Raw genomic sequence first — 18,585 nt, 5'->3', positions numbered from 1 at the left:
GTCCTGCCACGCAGTTCACTCCCGGAACTACCGCCCCATTCCCGGCAAAACCGGAAAAGGCTGATGGTGGCTGGCGAGGTCCAAACCTCCCTCGTCTTTAGTCTATTTAATTTCCCCGCCTCCTCAGCGGAAACCGAGCGCCAAACTCAAACTTTGTAAGGACCTGGACGACTTTTAGGTCAGAACCGCGAGCCGGGCCTGTTGGACGTCTCCGCGCACCGGCCGGCGCAGCGGTCCAACATGAGCCAGGTTCTGTTCCAGCAGCTAGTCCCGTTGCAAGTGAAATGGAAAGACTGCGAGGAGAGGTGAGGTCCGCGTTCCTGGGTGACCGCGGATGGCGGTTGGGGTCGGGCCAAGGGGGAAAGATGGCGGCTCCGGCCAGTGGGCACCGGCCTGCGTTTGGGTGTCGGGCGAGCGTCCTGGAGATGCGGAGAGAGACCCAGCTGGGACCTAATCGTAACTTCTTTCATCGAGTCTGCCGTTGCTAAGGGCATGGAAGGAAGGGAGTGAGGAAATGGGAAGGTGACCTGCATCAAGTTAATGTCCGAAATCTTAGCTTTGAATGGAACCGTGGAGAGTATAGCCCTACTCTCGCTTTTGACAGATAAGAACTCCGACCCAGAGAAGTTAAGTAATTTATGCGAGGGCTCACAGCGTTCACGGCAGGGCTGGCACTAGAACTTAGGCCTTAGCTCCCAGCCTTTTTTTCGTTCTCCTTTGAATTATATTGGAAATAAATTTAAGCTTCAATTTAAGAAAAATTAATTTTATGGTGTATTGCCTCTTCATATTTATTAAAAATAAAATAAATTACGTTTGATTGACCAAAAACAATAAGGAAAACCAGAAATTTCATTCATTCATTTATTTATTCATTCAGCAAATATTGCCAACGTTCAGAACACCTTGCTGGGCACTGGGGATACAGTGCCCTTGTCTTCGTGGAGTTTACAGTCCAGTGAGGTAGGAAGTAAAGGCTCATCTCAGTTAAATGCAATTACAACTCTAAGTAGGGAGGCGGTACTATTGGGCTTTAGTAGAGAGATTTGACTAGAACTCAGGCGATTTTAATTTTGTCTCAGTTCTACCCATTCATTAACTGTCTCTTCTCTGAGCCTCAAGTTTCCTCATTTGTAAAATTGGTGTAACATGCCTAGTCACATGGTTGTTATGAGGATCAAGTATGAAAATGTACGTGAAAACTAAATGGATTGGAAATGTGACATAGAAAATGAAGAATTGATTTATTGAGTTGCCAGTAATGTGAAACTAGTATATAGTTTAATTAGGTCCAAAATCAATTGACAAGACAGGCAAGGAGTTGACACCAAAACCAGCAGCTACATATGGAGATCTGTAGGTTATTTCAGTTGGTCATTCTTTTGTGCTGCCCAGTAGGGGAGCTACAGATAGTTACTGGACATTTGAATTGGAGCTAATCTGAATTAATGTGCTGTAACAGTAAAATGCACGTTGGATTTTGAAGACTTACTGGGAGAAAAAAAAGAATGTGAAATATCTCAATTTTTATATTGATTATATGTTAAGATGACAATTATTTGTGGTATATTGGGTTAAATAAAATATTAAAGTTAATTTACTTCTTTCTTTTAATTTTTTTAATATGGCCTCTAAGAAATTTAAAATTACATATGTGGCTCATATTTGTGGTCTCCATTGTATCTCTGTTGGATAGCATCATTCTAGAATGAGTATGGAAAGGTAATAGCAAGATGCGGGCATCATTTTTGATGCCAACATTGAAACTCCTGGCTCTTATTTATCTCATTACATTGTTAAACAAAAAAATTTAACTTCCATAGCTGAAAGTCTTTTTAAAACAAAGAGTTTATTGGGCTCTTGCTACCATAGCAAAAAAGAAAGAAATAAAAGAAAAGAAAGTTGACGAGGTGGTCCTTGGGCATGTAATCTAAACTACCATGTGGAAAAGCCGACATGTCTGCCATTCTGGAGTTGTGCAGTGTTTTTATACATCAAGTAGGGGTAAGAAAGATGTAAGTTGTTTTAAAAGAATTTACATTGGCTATCCATAAAGTGGGGCTAGTTCTGGCTTAGGCACGCAGAGTCAGCAAGGAAGTGTCCACTCCTGTGGATTAGCTGTGGGCAACAGATGGCAAATTCATGTGTAAACAGGAATTGGAAGCTTCTGAGGATGGATGGCGACTGGCGATTCTCTCTTAGATAATTGTAGAAAGAGCCATCTGGAAGTTGGTCCAAAATTCCAACAGACATACAGGAATGTGAGCAGTCTTTTGTCAGCTGGCCCACAGCTATTAGCTGGTTAATTATTCCTGTCTCTTTTTCTCCCTCTCTGGCTGATGTAATTTAATTTAGAACATCTCAGAATTTTTTTTTTGTCAACACTATCATCACAGTTATCTTTTTAAAACACAATTTCAACCTTTACACTTCTGTTTAGAAACTGTTCATATATTCCTGTCACCTATAGCAAGGGTCAGCAAACTAGAGCCCATGGGCCAGACGGCCCACTGCTTGTCTTTGTAAATAAAGTTTTATTGGAACACAGCCATTCTCATTTTTTTTTAAAAGAATTGTTTATAGCTGCTTCTGCGCTATAAGGGCAGAAATGAGTAATTGTGACAGAGATGTGATGGCCTGCAAAGCCTAAATTATTTACTGTCTGACCCTTTGTTGAAAAAGTTTGTTGATCCTTGAGCTATAGGAAAAACAATGCAGACTCTTTAGTTAAGTATTCAAGGCCAGTTCATCTCAACAAATAAATTTATGAATGCCTACTATGTACCAGGAACTGTCGTAGGTGCTAAAAATATAAAACTCCCTGCTTCTTCTCCTCTTCCCCCCCCCCCAACAACAATAACAACAACAACAAAACACTTTTCATTCTGGTCCTCAAGGAACTCAGACCTTAACAGGAGAAACAAGATTTTCCTTGGAGAGGCAGCATAGCACAGGTTAAGAGTTCAGGCTCTGGAGCCAGATTGTCTTGGTTTAAAACCCAGTTCTGCCACTTACTGACTGATTTTTATACAATTTTTTTTTTAACTTAATGTCTCTGTGCCCATTTTCAAATTGATAATGAAAGTACCTGCCTCATTTTATTATGAACATATAAGTTAATACATATAAAGTGCTTAGAACAGAGCCCAGAGTATACTAAACGTTAGCTATTACTAAAGTGTGATCAATGCATGAAGTAATATAAATGTACTGAAGTCATAGAGAAGAAGCAAATTCAGTTGAAGACAGTGGTAATAATGCTCAGAAAACTCTGGAGGAAAGTGATGCAAAATTTTAAGCCCGTGATTTGACATCAACCTTTTTATTTCCTAAGTTCCTCTCTCTAATATGCTAGTCACACTAGACTACTTATTATCCTCTGAATGTACCTCATACTCTCTCAATGCCATAAATTTACTCCTGCTCTTCCCTTGGCCTCAAATGCTGCTTCTTTCGTAACCTTCAAGTCTGTCTTAAACCCCTTCACCATAAGGACCTTTTCAAAGTTGCCTAAATTGAAATTAATTGCCCTTATTCACTTATTTGATAGAATGGTGTAGGTGAAAGATCTGAGCTCTGATTTGTGCTCTACAGTGTGGCCTTAACCAGGTTTATATCTGCACCTCAGGTTCTTCCTTTGTAAGACAGAGATAATGTTTACTTAACGAGATTATTATTGTTAAATAAGATGATATATTTAAAAGGGCCTTGCAGGTACTCAGTAATATAGATACTTATAGTGACCCTTCCCTCCCTTTTCTTGAAGCCCCAAAATAGAATCAGAAGCAAATCTGGGGTAAAGTCATTTAATCTGATCTCAGTTTGAGGACATGACAGGGATCATGTTTATTTCTGTTTGTATCCCTAGGACCCAGCACAGTACCTGGTTTAGAGTAGAATTCATTGGTTTGAATTGAGAGGTTAAGGCCCTGGCTACTAGGTGGCAGAGGTGGGCTAGAATCCAGTTCTGCTAATGCCAAGTTTAACTGACGGAAGATAGGGAGATTTATACATTGTTCAAAGAGTGACAAAAATGCTATTGAGAAATAGCATTTTTTTAATTGAGTTTTTATTTGTTTTATATTATTCCTATGACATTAACCATTACCGTGGAGAAAATAAGATTTGTGATTTCAGATAGTATATCCTCTGAAAGCTCAGATTTTTCTACTAAATATTTCCGGGGAGGTGTTGAAGTAAACATGGGAAATAGGTTTAATCTATGGGCCTTTCCTTTTTTCTACCAACAACTAATGTGTATAGACAGTTGGAATATATGGAACAATATCATTAATATCATGGGCAAATTATATTAACATTACTTCCAGTATTATGTAAAGACTATTTTATTAAGTGGATGCTTGAATGTTTTTTACAAATTTACCAGGACTTTAAAAACTGTAAATCACCCTAACGAGTTAGTGATCAACTACAGTGTCATACCACTATGGTAGTATGTACTAGAAAAAAACTTCAAAAGATGAAAACCAAACATAATGACATTGTAGAGCTGAAAAGGCCCTCACAAACCTAACTCAATCCATTTATTTTACAAATTAGGAGATTGAAAGGATTTTCCCCCTAAGAATGCTTAATTTAAGTGGAGTGGGAATCTAATCTGTTTCATGTATATTGCTCTAGGTACTAGGAAAATAGAAACAAAATATTCTCTTGTTTTAAAGACAGTTTTTCCTGTCTTTGTAATATTCACCAGTGCTGCTTGTTCCTTTTCAGAAAACAGATACAAATTATGGTAATTTGATCATACGAACTAAGATTTAGCATCCAATTGTATGTCCAATAAGAAATTTAACTAAAATGACATGTTTTAAACCAATATAAAATTATAAATCAGCATAAAAAAATTCAAACAGTTGAATCTAGCCTTGGGTAACTATTACCAAGTTTTTCCATCGACACTCAGTAGTACATAAGTAATAGTGGAATGTGGGAAAGGTTTAAAACATATCTTTAGAATAAGAACTTAAAATTGAACAAGATCTTTGTTAAAATTGAACATGAACTAGTTTGTTTTCTTTCCCTGCAAATCTGGGGAAGACCATGTTATTCCAGCAGAATAGTTTTGAGAATCACTTATACAGAGATGTTTTTTCACCAATTTCTCCCTTTATTTCCTAATTTAAACATTTTTGTTCCATTTGATTGATGTTTATGATGCCTCTGTGCGATACTGGATTCTCTAAGATGCAGTATAGAATGTGGAAAGCTATGGTTTCAAGTTTTTAGGGTTTAGAGTAACTACACTAAGATAGACGATAATAAATTTGTTGACACTACTTCTATGGATGTGTTGCATAGAGTATATCGAGCAGGTGTAGTTTGTGGACCTGAATGTGTATGCATTACACAACAGGGATTGTGTTATCTTATTTCCTTGAACATTTCTGTATTTTAATATTACTTCATATTTTAAGTTTTTCAAATGCATTCTCTTGTAAATCATTTCATTATTTGAATGGGTGATTTTTCTTTTTTAATGTGAAAAGTTATTAAATTGATGGTTTGTCTTTCAATAGATGCTATTTTAGAATCAGGGCAGTAAGGTTATATACCAGGCTAGTAGTAGGTATTCCACATCATTCATCTTATTTAATCCTTACAACGACCCCATTTTACAGGAGATAAAAATTTAGCCTCCGGTTGAAAACCTGATTACTACTTAATGAGTGGAAGAACAAGACCTTCAACTTCAAATCCAGTGTGCTTTCCCAACATCTGTTTACAAATTAGGGAATACCTGTGGAAGAACTTGTAGCTTAAGATGGAAAACTTTAGTTAATACAAATGAGTGATAGCTCGTTTCATGTGACTCTTTCTGATAGTTGGCATATCTTTTCACACAGGAGAGTAAGTGTTAGAGTGAGCATTGAACTACAATCAGTTTCTAATCCAGTTCACAGAAAGGTTGGTATTCATTTCTTTTTTGAAATATGATAATTTCTGTACATTATAATTATTTTTGTTCTTTAAGAATGTGAGATCTCTTGTAACACCCATATTTATTTATTTATTTTTAAATTTTATGAAATGTTTTGGGGTGACGTTGGTTAGTAAAATTATATAGGCTTCAAGTATACATTTCTATAATACATCATCTATATATTGCATTGTGTGTTCACCACCCAAAGTCAGTTCTCCTTCTGTCACCATATATTTGACTTCTTTTTCCCTCTTCTACCACACCTACTCCCCCCTTACCCTCTGGTAACCACTAAACTGTTGTCTTTGTCTTGTTCCTTTGTTGCTTTCAGTTTTATATTCCACATATGAGTGAACTCACATATATGGTTCTTGACTTTGACTTATTTTGCTTACCTTGATAATCTCAAGATTCATCCATGTTGTTGCAAATGGCAGCATTTCATCTTTTTTATGGCCGAGTAATATTCCATTGTACATGTATACCACATTTTTATCCAGTCATCTATCGAAGGACACTTTGGTTGTTTCCATGTCTTGGCCACTGTGAATAATGCTGCAGTGAACGTAGGGGTACATGTATCTTTAGGGATAAATGTTTTCAGATTACTGAGGTAGATACCCAGAAGAGGGATTGTTGGGTCGTATGGTAATTCTATTCTTAATTTATTGAGAACCCTCCATACTGTTTTCCATAGTGGCTGTACCAATTTACATTCCAAGCAGCAGTGTATAAGGGTTCCTTTTTCTCCACAGCCTCTCCAACACTTGTTATTACTTGTCTTGTTGATGATAACCTTTCTAACTGGTGTGAGGTGTTATCTCATTGTATACCCATCTATTCAATTTTGGGCCATTTTGTAACTTGCAGATCTGGGGGTGGTAGAATCTACTAAGAAAATAATTGAGAGATTATTATGCTATATGTTTCTGAAGCATACAAGAATGGGAATTGGGAGAACAGATTCCTTAGGTTTCCCCAATACACTTATAAATGCTAGAATATTTATTGCTACCCTATAGAATTGACCTTTCATGGTATAAATGTGAGAATTTTATGGATTGAAGCTCTGCAGGGAGGTATTCTTGAATCTTTTACTTTGCCTTTTGAAGAGAGGCATTTAGAGCATCAGTCCTGTGTGATCTTCAGAAGTATGAGTCATCAACAGAGAAATGGATACAGAATAGAGGGCTAAGAAATAGAGCATCTGTTTTCTCTGTGTTATAACTTTCCCTAAACATATTCAAGGATCTAGTAGTATTAGTAGCAGCTTCAGGTTTTCTTTATAGCATCTCAGTGTGGATTTCAAAAAGCAAAAGGTATATAGTCAGTAATATTATAACTATGTATGATTTCAAGGGGCTACTAGACTTAGAGGGAATCACTTCATAAGTTATATGAATGTCTAACCACTGTGCTATACACAGGAAATTAATATGATTTTGTATGTCAACTGTAACTGAAAAAAAGAATGAAAAAATAAACTTCAATAGGATCTGCTTTAAGAACAGGACATTTTGAGGCAGAGCAAATACTTAGATTGCTAATTTTCCAGGGTAGAGATTATATATTGTACTTCTTACGTGTTATTCCTTATGCCTGCTGTACCTCCTCATTTTTTTGCTCTATTTAAAGGTGGTTTAGATTTTTCTAGGACCCCTGACAGTTCCTCAGTAGCCACGAGTAGATTTTGTTTCAAGTAGAAGGTTATTCTTAACCTGTATGCTTATTTCTTTATTAGTCCTCCATCATCTTGTTGTTATGCCTGTTTTCTTTACACCATTATTCTCTGAAGTATGTGATTTCTGTGTACTTTTCTGTCCTCTTTAACTGCTGTGATGATCTGCCACACTATGAATTTAACTACTGGGAAAATGGTCTTGATGAAAGGTATTGAGTTCATTTGAAACTGAAAACAGGTGGAATTCCATATCAGTGGCTACCTGCAGTAGGAGAGAATAGGCCCTTAGGAAGAAGCCTTGGCAACATGTCACCTGATACCCCTGGTCTCTGCCTGAGAAACAAATGCTCCTTTCTTTTCTGGGTGGGTGATTGTCATTTCTGCTGATGTATTTGCCACTTTTTTTTTCCCCTCTTCTTCCGCCTCACCTCCACCCCTCAAGCCGTTGTTTCTCAGTCTAGTTGTGTAGGACTCAGCTCCCTGGCCTATGCTGGTATTATGAGCCTTGCGCTCCCCCTGGTTGAGGCAGTCGGTTGCTGGTTGTCGGTTGGCCGCTCACAGCAGCCTAAGGCAGCATACAGCAGCCCACGGCTGCTCACGCTGGCTGCCGGCTACTGAGGCTGGCCATCGGCTGCTCATGGTAGCATATGGTAGCCCGCGGCAGCTCATGCCGACCACCACTTGAGCCCAGCGCTGGGAGAGCTGCTGTTCACTATCTTAGCTGTAGAGGGCGCAGCTTACTGGCCTATGTGGGAATCAAACCGGCGACCTTGGTGTCAGGCGCTCGGCGCTCCAACCCCCTGAGCTACCCGGCCAGTTTTGAAATACCAGACAATTAACTTGAAGGAAACTGAAAATATGATTAAACACGATATGATCAGTGGTAAAAAATATTTTTGTCATAATATTATAGTGCAGCAAGGGCTGGATCTGAGTTTTCCTAAGCCTCTGCTAGGATGGTATTCCTAAACTTAAAACTCCTATCATTTAGTTACCTTTGTAGACCCCCATGTGGTTCTCAAGAAGCAGAATATCTACCCCTGTTTAAGATAGTAAGTCTAAAGACGAATGAAAACCCAGCAGCACCAGAAAACAAAGCCATCTGAAGTATAATGGTGATACACTGATGTCTTGGATGATTTCACTTCCACGAAGGATGAAATTACTCTAAAAGCCAGATCTGCTAAAAACATTAAAAAATAATCTTTCTTTCAGGATTTAGTTATCCGTCTAACTGATGATACTGATCCATTTTTCCTGTATAACCTTGTTATATCTGAGGAAGATTTTCAGAGGTAACTAAATTAAATTTATTTTTCTAGTTCTATATTTAATCTAGGAATAAGTAAGTTTTTAAGTTTTATGAATGTATTGGTACTATTCTTTTTGAAATATATACCTATTAGAAACACTTAGGTATTTGAGAAACACCAGACTATTTATATTATAATTATTCAGAATGTTTTTGAAAATAAGTATTTCATAGCTTGTCAGAGATCTGCTTAAAATATCACAGAAAATTGGAGTTATAGTTAAATTTATTGACCTTTTTTCTCCCATTGGATAAATTCCATAAATATCAAAGTTCCCTAGTTTATTTCTTGATTATGGGTGTTCAGTAAAAAAAGAAAAAAAAAAAGTTTCAGGGTGTTAATTATAAATTAAAGATAGTAATTAAATTTTTAAAATCTTTTCTGTCTTCTGTATAGTTTAAAATTCCAGCAAGGTCTTCTAGTAGACTTCTTAGCTTTCCCACAAAAATTTATAGATCTCCTTCAGCAATGTACTCAAGAGCATGCCAAAGAAATTCCAAGGTAAGTCTCCTGAGAGCACTCAGCTACATCATTAAACTTCTCTTAAGACAAACTCTTTGTAAGACAAAATGATGGCAAAATATTTTCTGTGTGTTATAAGTTTTTATAATTAACTTGGAAAAAGAAAAGAATAAGCTTTTGTGTGTGTGTGTGTGTGTGTGTGTTTGTGTGTGTGAATATTCATGTGCCAATGCCTGATCCTTTTGTTGTAAAGTTCACCAAACTTTTATCTATTGGTTCATCAACTGATGACTGTTGATTGAATCATTTATTTCATTAGGAACTACAAAATTATGCTTTTCTAATTCTATATTAGGTATAATTTTTCTATAAAGAACTTGCCTTCATTGATTAGAGTTATTTGATTACTCTGAAAATTCATACAGGAAAGGATAAATACTTTATTCTTACTTTTAAGTTGTCAGTTTTCAGAGTAAGGGCTGTTACTCTAATTATTTTCTTGGTTTTAGTGAGTTTTTTATTTGTTTTCTATTTTAGTTTTTTGCTTTCTTCTCATTGTGAACTCATGGACATTTATGTATTCACTGTTTCAATCAGTCTTTTTTCTTGTCCAGTTTATACATTTTACTGTTTAAAACAATTTATCCAATTTTATCACTGCGAGTCCTTTCATATCGGCCCCTATGATTCCAATATGTCCCTTTCCTGATCCTTCTAATTATTGATGATCCATTGAATCATAGCTCATAATGATCCATTTAATGGAGCTCATGATTCAATGGGAGTTTCACTGTCTCATAAATGTGTTATAATGTGATACTTTCTTTCCAAAGGTTTTTGTTGCAGTTAGTTTCTCCAGCAGCTATTTTGGATAACTCTCCTGCCTTTTTAAATGTGGTAGAGACAAATCCTTTTAAGCATCTTACACACCTCTCACTAAAACTTTTACCCGGAAATGATATGGAAATAAAGAAGTTTCTAGCAGGCTGTTTGAAATGTAGCAAGGTAAGATTTAAATTTAAATTATTCTTTTAAAATAAGTACCAAAGGACTCTGATAAAATCACTGAAGAGCTGTATTGCTTTCAGTTTTTGTTTTCTGAGTAAATATGTACAGTAAATTTTTATAACATGTAATAATTTTATTGTTTTTCATTTAGTCAGGGTATATAACATGGATACAACTGGACCAGCAGTTGAGAAACTTAGGTTTCAAGGTTTTTCCTATTTTTCTGTAACCTTTGGGGGGGGTGACTTAAATTCTTGGTGTCATGGTTTCATCATCCTGTAGATGTGTATGGAAATACCTAGCCTATCTTAAATGAAATAAATTATATGAAAGTGTCTTGAAAATTACAAAGTGCTCTATAACTAAGGTATACGGCATGAGAAAGCAACATTGGGGTGCCTCTTAAAAAAAAGTTTTCAGAAAATCTCTCTAGTCAAATTCTATAGATTAGTGCATTTCAGAATTTAATGGTACACAAATCTGTGGATCTTGCTCATGCAGATTCTGACTCAGAAGATCTGAGGTGGGGCCTAAGATTCTGCATTTCTAACAAACTCCCAGGGTGTTGCTGATGTTGTATTTTGCTACACTTTGAGTAGTGCAGCTATGGATGATTAGATTAAATTGTAAACTATGTAATTTTATCCATTTTTTTTTTAAATAGGAAGAAAAATTATCATTGACACAATCACTAGAGGATGTTACTCGGCAACTGAATTTCACACAAAAGGTAATTTAAATTTCATTTTGTCTTTGTAAGTCATCCAAACATTGGCTCTGATTTGCTTCCTGAATCCAATCTAGACTTTTGCGTATGTTTTTTCAAAGCATGCTACCACAGAATTCCCTCTCCTTTTTGCCACCCTTCCCCTACCAGTTAATTATCTTAATCTGATGCTTTCTCTCTTTGATATTTTATTCCATCCAAATATGTTATCCCAGTATGACACATTCCTTCCAAATCTTTATTAGAGAACATGTAGTATCTGTCACGTGTTAGTTCTCTGCTTCTTTTATTTACCTCATTCTTCTTGTCTGAAATAGCCTTCCTCTTGTAAACCTTTCCTTCCTTTTGTTATGTTTAGAACTAATTGTTCTGATAGACTTATCATTTCAGTCATAACTATTACCTTTTTGCCCATAATCTTAAAATTGAGGATCAAAGTATTTGATAAGCTACATGGCTTCAGGCAGAAAAGATCCTGCACAACATGGCCCACTTGGGAACCTATGTTCTAGGTTTTATGTGTATAAGTGAACTACTTCTTGTGACTAACTTGTTCTACCCTGGGTTGCTTTACTTCTTAATGCCAGAGGAGAGGTTTGGGTGGTGAACAGCCAGATTTAACTAAAAAAAGGGTAAAGATAGTTAAGCTTGACCAGTGGGACATTTTAGATCCAACATTGCTTGTATTCTAATCTTGATTTCCTCAAATTCAAAAAATATCTTTGAGTATGTCTTGAAAAGCTGTGATTCCATTTTCTTTAATATGCTTGTAAATATTGCTATATTCTAATTGAATAACCAATTCAGGACACTGTCTTAATATTTTATATTGAACTCTAATGCAGACATTATCAGAAAAAATCCAAGAATTAGATAAGTTACGGAATGAATGGGCATCACACACAGCAGCATTGTCAAATAAGCATTCTCAGGAACTGACAAGTGAGAAGGAAAAAGCCTTGCAGGTATGGACATTAAAAGAAAATGGAAAAATACTTTGTTGTTGCTTTTAGTTATTTTGTTAATAATAAAAGTAATATAGCTTGCTTTAAAATTTTCAGACATTGCAGAAGTATATAAAAATTAAAAGTCTCTCCTTTAAAGTCTTAGTACCTAGAAATTATAAACATTTTGATTTGTGTTTTTTCACTTTTCTGTATATTTGTAAGTAATATATAATTTATGAATATTTGTTTATAAATTTTGAAATATGTAAATTATATATAATTATAGACATATATGTACACACATAGTGGGTTTTGTTTTGTTTTAATTAGGTCCTACTGGATATATTGACTATTTATCACTTAACATGACATCATGGATATCATTCTGTATCAGTTCAGATAGTCCTTTTTAGTAGCTGTATAGTATTCATTATTTGGATATAACAAATTATTTAACTACTTCTCCAACCGGTGGGCATTTATTGAAATGCTTCAAAATTTTGTTTATTGCAAATAAGACTGCAGTGAACATTCTAGAAACTTCTGTTCCTAGAAGTGAGATTGTAAGGTACTCATATAAAATATTAATGAATATTGCAAATTTGCCACCCAGAAAGGTTGTAACAAATAGAATCCCAAAGATAGTGTATGACAGTACCTATTTCCCCATAATCTTGATATTATTATTAACCTTCTTAATATTTACCACCTGATAGGTGTTGCAGTAGTATCTGTTCTAATTTATATTTCTTAGATTTTTAATGAAGATAGACATCTTTTACTATGACTTTTAGCCATTTTTATTTCTTCTGTGGATTGCTTTTTAATATCTTCAACTTTTTGTGTGTGACTATCATTTTCTGCTGCTTTGTAGTGTGGATTTTTACCTTTTATTTAATAGCTTCTTTAATATTAAATTTTATTTTTGTTTTTATGTACTTTACCCCATGTTTGCTTTTAGAGCTTAATGATATTTTTGTGTGTAACTTTCATACAAATTAAGATTCAGAAAATTGTATCATCCCTCAAGGTTGCCTTGTGTGCTGTCCCAGTTGATATCATACACCCACAGGAGGTCCTCACTCTTCTGACTTCTATCATTGATTAGTTTTGCCTGTTCTTAAACTTCATACAAATGGATTCGTATAGTATGTACTTATTTGTGTTTGGCTTCCTTCACTTGGTATATCTCTGAGATTCAGTTGTGTTCTTGTGTGTTTCTTTTTGTTGTGTAGTATTCTATTATATGAATATACCGTAATTTATGTATTTTCTCTTGGCAGACATTTGATATTTCTGATATTTTGCTATTATTAATTAAATTACTATGAACATTCTAATACATGTCTTTTTGTGAACACGTACTCTTTTTCTTTGCATATATATTTAGGGTTGGAATAGCTAGGTTCTAGTGTAGGCATATGTTTAGCTTTAGTAGAAACTGCCAAACTGTTTTCTAAAGTGTATATACTAGTTTACAGCTTTATTCTGTGAGTGTGTAATAGTACTTTAATGAGACTTGATGGTTTGTCTGTTTTTTAGTGTTTTTGAATGACTAGTTTTTCATTTCATTAATGAGTTCTACACTATTTTTACCTGTATTTCATTAATTTCTGTTATTTACTACCACATTTTTGGCTCTATTTTCAAACAAGTTAGGTTCTAAAAGTCTCATCATAAGTGCATTTGCTTATAACTTCGAAGTGACTGAAGGATTTGTTTGCATTCCTTACTGCATTTTCCTAATAGGATTGTGGATCACTCCTTTGAGAGTTTAAAACCAGGCCACTCTCTTCTCTTCCTGGTGATAGATATTCTATAAGGCAGTGGTTTTAAAACCTTAGTGTACATCAGAATCACCTGAAATAAAGTAGAAAATGTAAATGTTGTAATTCTATCCCTTACCCTTTCTTTTGTTGTTGTTTTTTAAACAAAAACTCTAAAATTCTGATGATCAATGGGATAAAGCCATTTCTTTATTTTACTGCCTTCGACCTTTATTGCCTTTAGTGTGTTTGATGACCCTCTTAGTTACAGTTAGCATCTTTACTAGATTGCTTTGGGTTTTTTTTTCCTCAATGATCCTTCAGTGTTTTCTTTCAAGGTTGCATTTTCAGTTTTATATGGAGCCTTTCCTCTCTTATCTCTTTTGCTCCCTTCTCCCCTTTCCAGTTTTCCAAAAATAAGGGAAGTCCTAAAATAATATTGTAAAATTTCCAAAGTATTTTTATGAAAGAGATATTCCCTTCCACTTGTGGTAGGAATTTTTGAATAGGTACAGCTTTTCTGGAATGCAATTTTGGAACTTGTATCAAGCTTTATATTTGTTTACATTCTCTGACCTATAATTGATCATAAGGAAATAATCTGAACTTTGGATGTGTTTGGACCAAAATATTAATCATAGTTTTATTTGTAATTGTGAAAAATTGGAAACTCAATGTCCATAGTAGGGCATGGGTTAAATGAATTAAGGTGTAGCTATGGGTGGAATATCGTACAGCTACTAAGGTGTTTATAAAAGTTTTTTAATGATGTGAGAAGGTGCAGATGCTAAGGGAATAAAAAGCATGATTAAATTGTATAAATAGCGTGGTCCTAATTTATGTTGTATGTGTGTGAGTGATGTTAATTTAAATATATAAATGACTGGAAAGGAATATTTCTAAATCTTTAGAGTGACTTCCTGGATGAGAATATCAATTACTGGTGCTTTCTTTCGTTGTGTCTTTAAGAGCATGTATAACTTTCATAATCAGAAAAGTATACATTATTTTTTAAAGGTATTTAAGATTTGATAGTGTTCATTGACAGAAATTGTGAAGATAGGTTTGTGGTATGATTCAAACAGGCACTAGAGATTACAGTTAATACCATGTTCAAATTTTATTTTTGGTAAAATTTAACTACTGAGTGTAAGACTAAACTAATGAATAATACCTTGCTGATTTCACAAGTTTAGGTGTGGCTTTTTTTTTTTCCCATTATAAAACCTATGTACTTGTAAAAAACTGAAACAATAAAATGGTGTTTAAAGCAAATACTGAAAGTTCCTTAAGTACCTACTCGTTTTTTTTTACACAAGTAGGTTTACATTATATATACGCTCTTGCAGTTTGCTTTTTTTTTTTTAACTTAATCATGTATCACTCTTCCCTTAACTTGAAGATGATTACATGTAAACATATGTGGACTTAGGAGAGACAGAAATTATGAATGAGCTTATAGTGGTAAATTTGCTTTTTTTGATTTTACTTTCTCTTTCATGAAATCCATAATTGCAAATAGATTCTGTCCCAAACACGGAAATCTTATAATTACATAGAAGAATAATTAAGATTGTTTTTCCTTCAAATCTTCCCATATATATGTATTTCTGTTTTTTTTTCCCTTTGAATTTTGGTACTATATTTTATTATATAATAGGTGCAGGTTCAATACCAACAGCAACATGAACAACAGAAAAAAGATTTAGAAATCCTCCATCAACGAAACATCCAGCAGCTACAGAACAGATTGTCTGAGTTAGAAGTGGCTAATAAAGACCTAACCGAAAGGAAATATAAAGGAGACTCCACCATCAGAGAACTTAAAGCCAAACTGTCTGGTGTTGAAGAGGTATTGAATATTGGGCTTGTTACTTGTGGTGGCTGATGTTCCTTTGGATCTCTGCAAACATCTCTTTGGTGGGAGGGTTATCCGTTCAGACAATGTGCAAAAAACATTGAGAATCTGAATTCTGATAAAAATGGCTGATTCAGTTAGGATCTTGAAGAGCAGCTTTGGCACAGCCCTCAGGTTTTTCAGTGTACTTTTAATATTAGCAGTGTCTGTAGCTCAGGGTACTCTGTTGACAGAGCTAGTTCTTTCTCTCAGCCTGCTCAGTATATTAAATAACTACATGAAGTTTAGTGTCTAGTTGCAATAATGTTAATAGTGATAATGTTAATGCTTCCTGAATATTTGCTATGTGGCAGGCACAGTTTTAAGCGCTTTACGTATATTAGCTCATTTAATTCTTACAATTCTTACATTAATTCTTTTAAAGTAGATACTCATTATGCTCATCTTAAAGATGATGAAACTAAGATACAGAGAGGTTGAGTAATTTGCCCAAAGTCACATAGCCAGTACGTGGAAAGTGACGTTTGGAATCCTCTATTATTTGCTTGTCTTTGCTGCTACCACCTTGTTTTTTCAGGCAACAGAAATTTTAACAATCTTGCTATGATGGCACATTTGTTGATGCTTTGACACTGGTGATAGACTCCTTCCTAGCGTTATTATGAATTGTCATATGAATTATCAGAAAACATGTGGATTTTAAGTCTATTTAAATGCAAAGATCACCGTATTATTGTGGCTCACATGACTTCCAATTCCATTTCAGCAGTCTGTTAGGCTTAGAAACTCTAAAGCCTGACTGAGTTTATGTTCAGATCCTTAGACTATTTGCCCCAACAATAAATGTCTTCAGTTCATCCTCCCTTTTTTTTACCTTTCTTACCAGTTAGTAAGAAATTTCATTCTTCATAATACACTAGGTATTCTAAATGCTTCATTATAATGCTGTATAATTTTTTTCTATCTTCGACCTGAAACTGGTTAGTGTATAAACAAAGTACTTCATTATGTTGATTTTTATACAATCTAATCAAAACATTTCTTTCTAGATTTGCATAAGACTTGCAAATGAGTTTTGGGAACTTTTTTTTTAACCTCTGAGTACTGCTACCTAATTATGTAAAATTATACCTTTTAGGCATTAGTGCCCTAAAATTAGTAATAATTGCTACCATTTGTTGAGTATTTACTAGGTGCCAGGCAAAATGCTGAGCAATTTACATAAGGGTTTTTGTGAAGATTAAATGAAATGATTTACGAAGTGTTGATCATTTCTATTTTATAAACTAAGGTACCTGAGATTAGGGAAGTTAAGTAATTCCCAAGATCACACAGGAGAGCCAAAATTTGTGTTCAAGTTTGTTTGATACCAAAGTCTATGCTTCTAAAATCACTGTGGTATAATACTGCAAAATTATTTTGTAAAGTTTTTGTTAAAAACAAAAAATATCTAGAAATAGTATATACTGAACTTTTCTATAACAGCAACACTAGGGTTGGTATTAGCTGATTGGAAAGTGATCTATTCCAGATTTTTTTTAGTCTATTTTTAATTAATTATTGTTTGCTTGATTTTCTTTTAAGAGTGAATCAAAGAAATGTTAACATATTTGTTGATGTGGAAATATATACAGAGGGTGCCAAAAAAATGTATGCACACTTTAAGAAATGAAAACTATTAAAATTATAATACTCAATACATACTGATAACAAAAGACAAATACAAGTGACGTTTGCCTTCTGCAATTATAAGAGGTGCTCAAAGTCGTTACCATCAGCGTCCAGGCACTTCTGATTATGGCAAACTACTGCGTGAGCAACGTTGACCAAAGTGTCCACTTGTATACATTTTTTTGGCACTCCTGGGTGTATGAAGAAGACAGGTTATAAAACTGCACAGTATGAGTCCTTTAAAAAATAAATCTTTATGTATGAGCAGCAGAGATAAATGTTAACTCTAGCTGGTGGTTCTCACCCTTGGCTACCGTAGGATCCGTTGGAGAGCTATTAAATGTCCTAGTGCCCAAGCCATAGATCACACTAACTAAATCAGAATCTCTTGGGGATAGTAACAGACGTCAGTACAGGCATTATCTTGGAGATATTTCAGGTTCAGTTCCAGACGCTAGAATAAAGCAAGTACAGTGGTTTTTTTTAAAGTTCCCAAGTGATTTCAATATGCATATTAGATTGAGAGCCACTACTTAGATGATAGAATGGTAAGGCTTTATTAATTTATGTATTTTGAAATTATATTATAATGAACATTTATTACCTAAGTGACATTTTAAAAATGTATATTTCAAGACATCAGAAAATGCTTGTTACTATATTTTAAAGTTGTAGTAATTTATTCATAAATCATGATTGTTTTATTTTCCCTCATCGTGATTGAATTAGTTGTTAGCATATTCAACAATTGTATTCCAAATCTATGTTACATGTACACTTAGACTTTCATGTCCTTTAAAACAGATTAGTACTAGAACGTTAAAATTATTAGACTGTATTTCAAATATCTTATTATAAATAATCAGATCAGCCAACTTCCCTTTTTCGTAATACATCATTTTTTTCCTCCTCTAGGAGCTCCAGCGGACTAAGCAAGAAGTCCTTTCTTTGCGAAGGGAGAATTCCACACTAGATGCTGAATGCCATGAAAAAGAAAAGCATATTAATCAGCTACAAACAAAAGTTGCTGTTTTAGAACAGGAAATCAAGGATAAAGACCAGCTTGTTTTAAGAACAAAAGAAGCATTTGATACAATCCAGGAACAAAAGGTCTATTTTTTAATTTTGTAAACAAATTGATGATCACATTTATAAAGTGATGCTTTTCCTAAACAAATACCCTAATTTTTTCTTTTAAAATATATATATAT

At 34.5% G+C, this 18,585-nt stretch overlaps 1 protein-coding gene across 2 annotated transcripts in view; it reads left to right on the top strand.

Annotated features, from left to right (window-relative positions):
* The first annotated feature begins 26 nt into the window (after positions 1 to 26).
* Positions 27 to 18,585, top strand: part of SASS6 (SAS-6 centriolar assembly protein) — a 35,773-nt gene continuing 17,214 nt past the window's right edge. Inside the window, exons 1-9 of one of the 2 annotated variants that reach the window (XM_033092838.1) lie at positions 27 to 305; positions 5,865 to 5,925; positions 8,838 to 8,917; positions 9,332 to 9,436; positions 10,231 to 10,402; positions 11,070 to 11,135; positions 11,978 to 12,097; positions 15,506 to 15,697; positions 18,290 to 18,484. In XM_033092838.1, coding sequence (XP_032948729.1) covers positions 241 to 305; positions 5,865 to 5,925; positions 8,838 to 8,917; positions 9,332 to 9,436; positions 10,231 to 10,402; positions 11,070 to 11,135; positions 11,978 to 12,097; positions 15,506 to 15,697; positions 18,290 to 18,484 — 1,056 coding nt within the window. In that variant the 5' untranslated portion in view covers positions 27 to 240. Of the gene's footprint in view, positions 306 to 839; positions 964 to 5,864; positions 5,926 to 8,837; positions 8,918 to 9,331; positions 9,437 to 10,230; positions 10,403 to 11,069; positions 11,136 to 11,977; positions 12,098 to 15,505; positions 15,698 to 18,289; positions 18,485 to 18,585 lie in introns of those variants that run through there. The other variant, XM_033092839.1, reaches the window with a different exon arrangement.

The sequence above is a fragment of the Rhinolophus ferrumequinum genome, chromosome 22 (genome assembly GCF_004115265.2).
Source record: "Rhinolophus ferrumequinum isolate MPI-CBG mRhiFer1 chromosome 22, mRhiFer1_v1.p, whole genome shotgun sequence".
Taxonomy (NCBI): domain Eukaryota; kingdom Metazoa; phylum Chordata; class Mammalia; order Chiroptera; family Rhinolophidae; genus Rhinolophus; species Rhinolophus ferrumequinum.
Note: the sequence above shows the minus strand (reverse complement) of the source record. Positions and strands in the feature narration are given on the sequence as shown.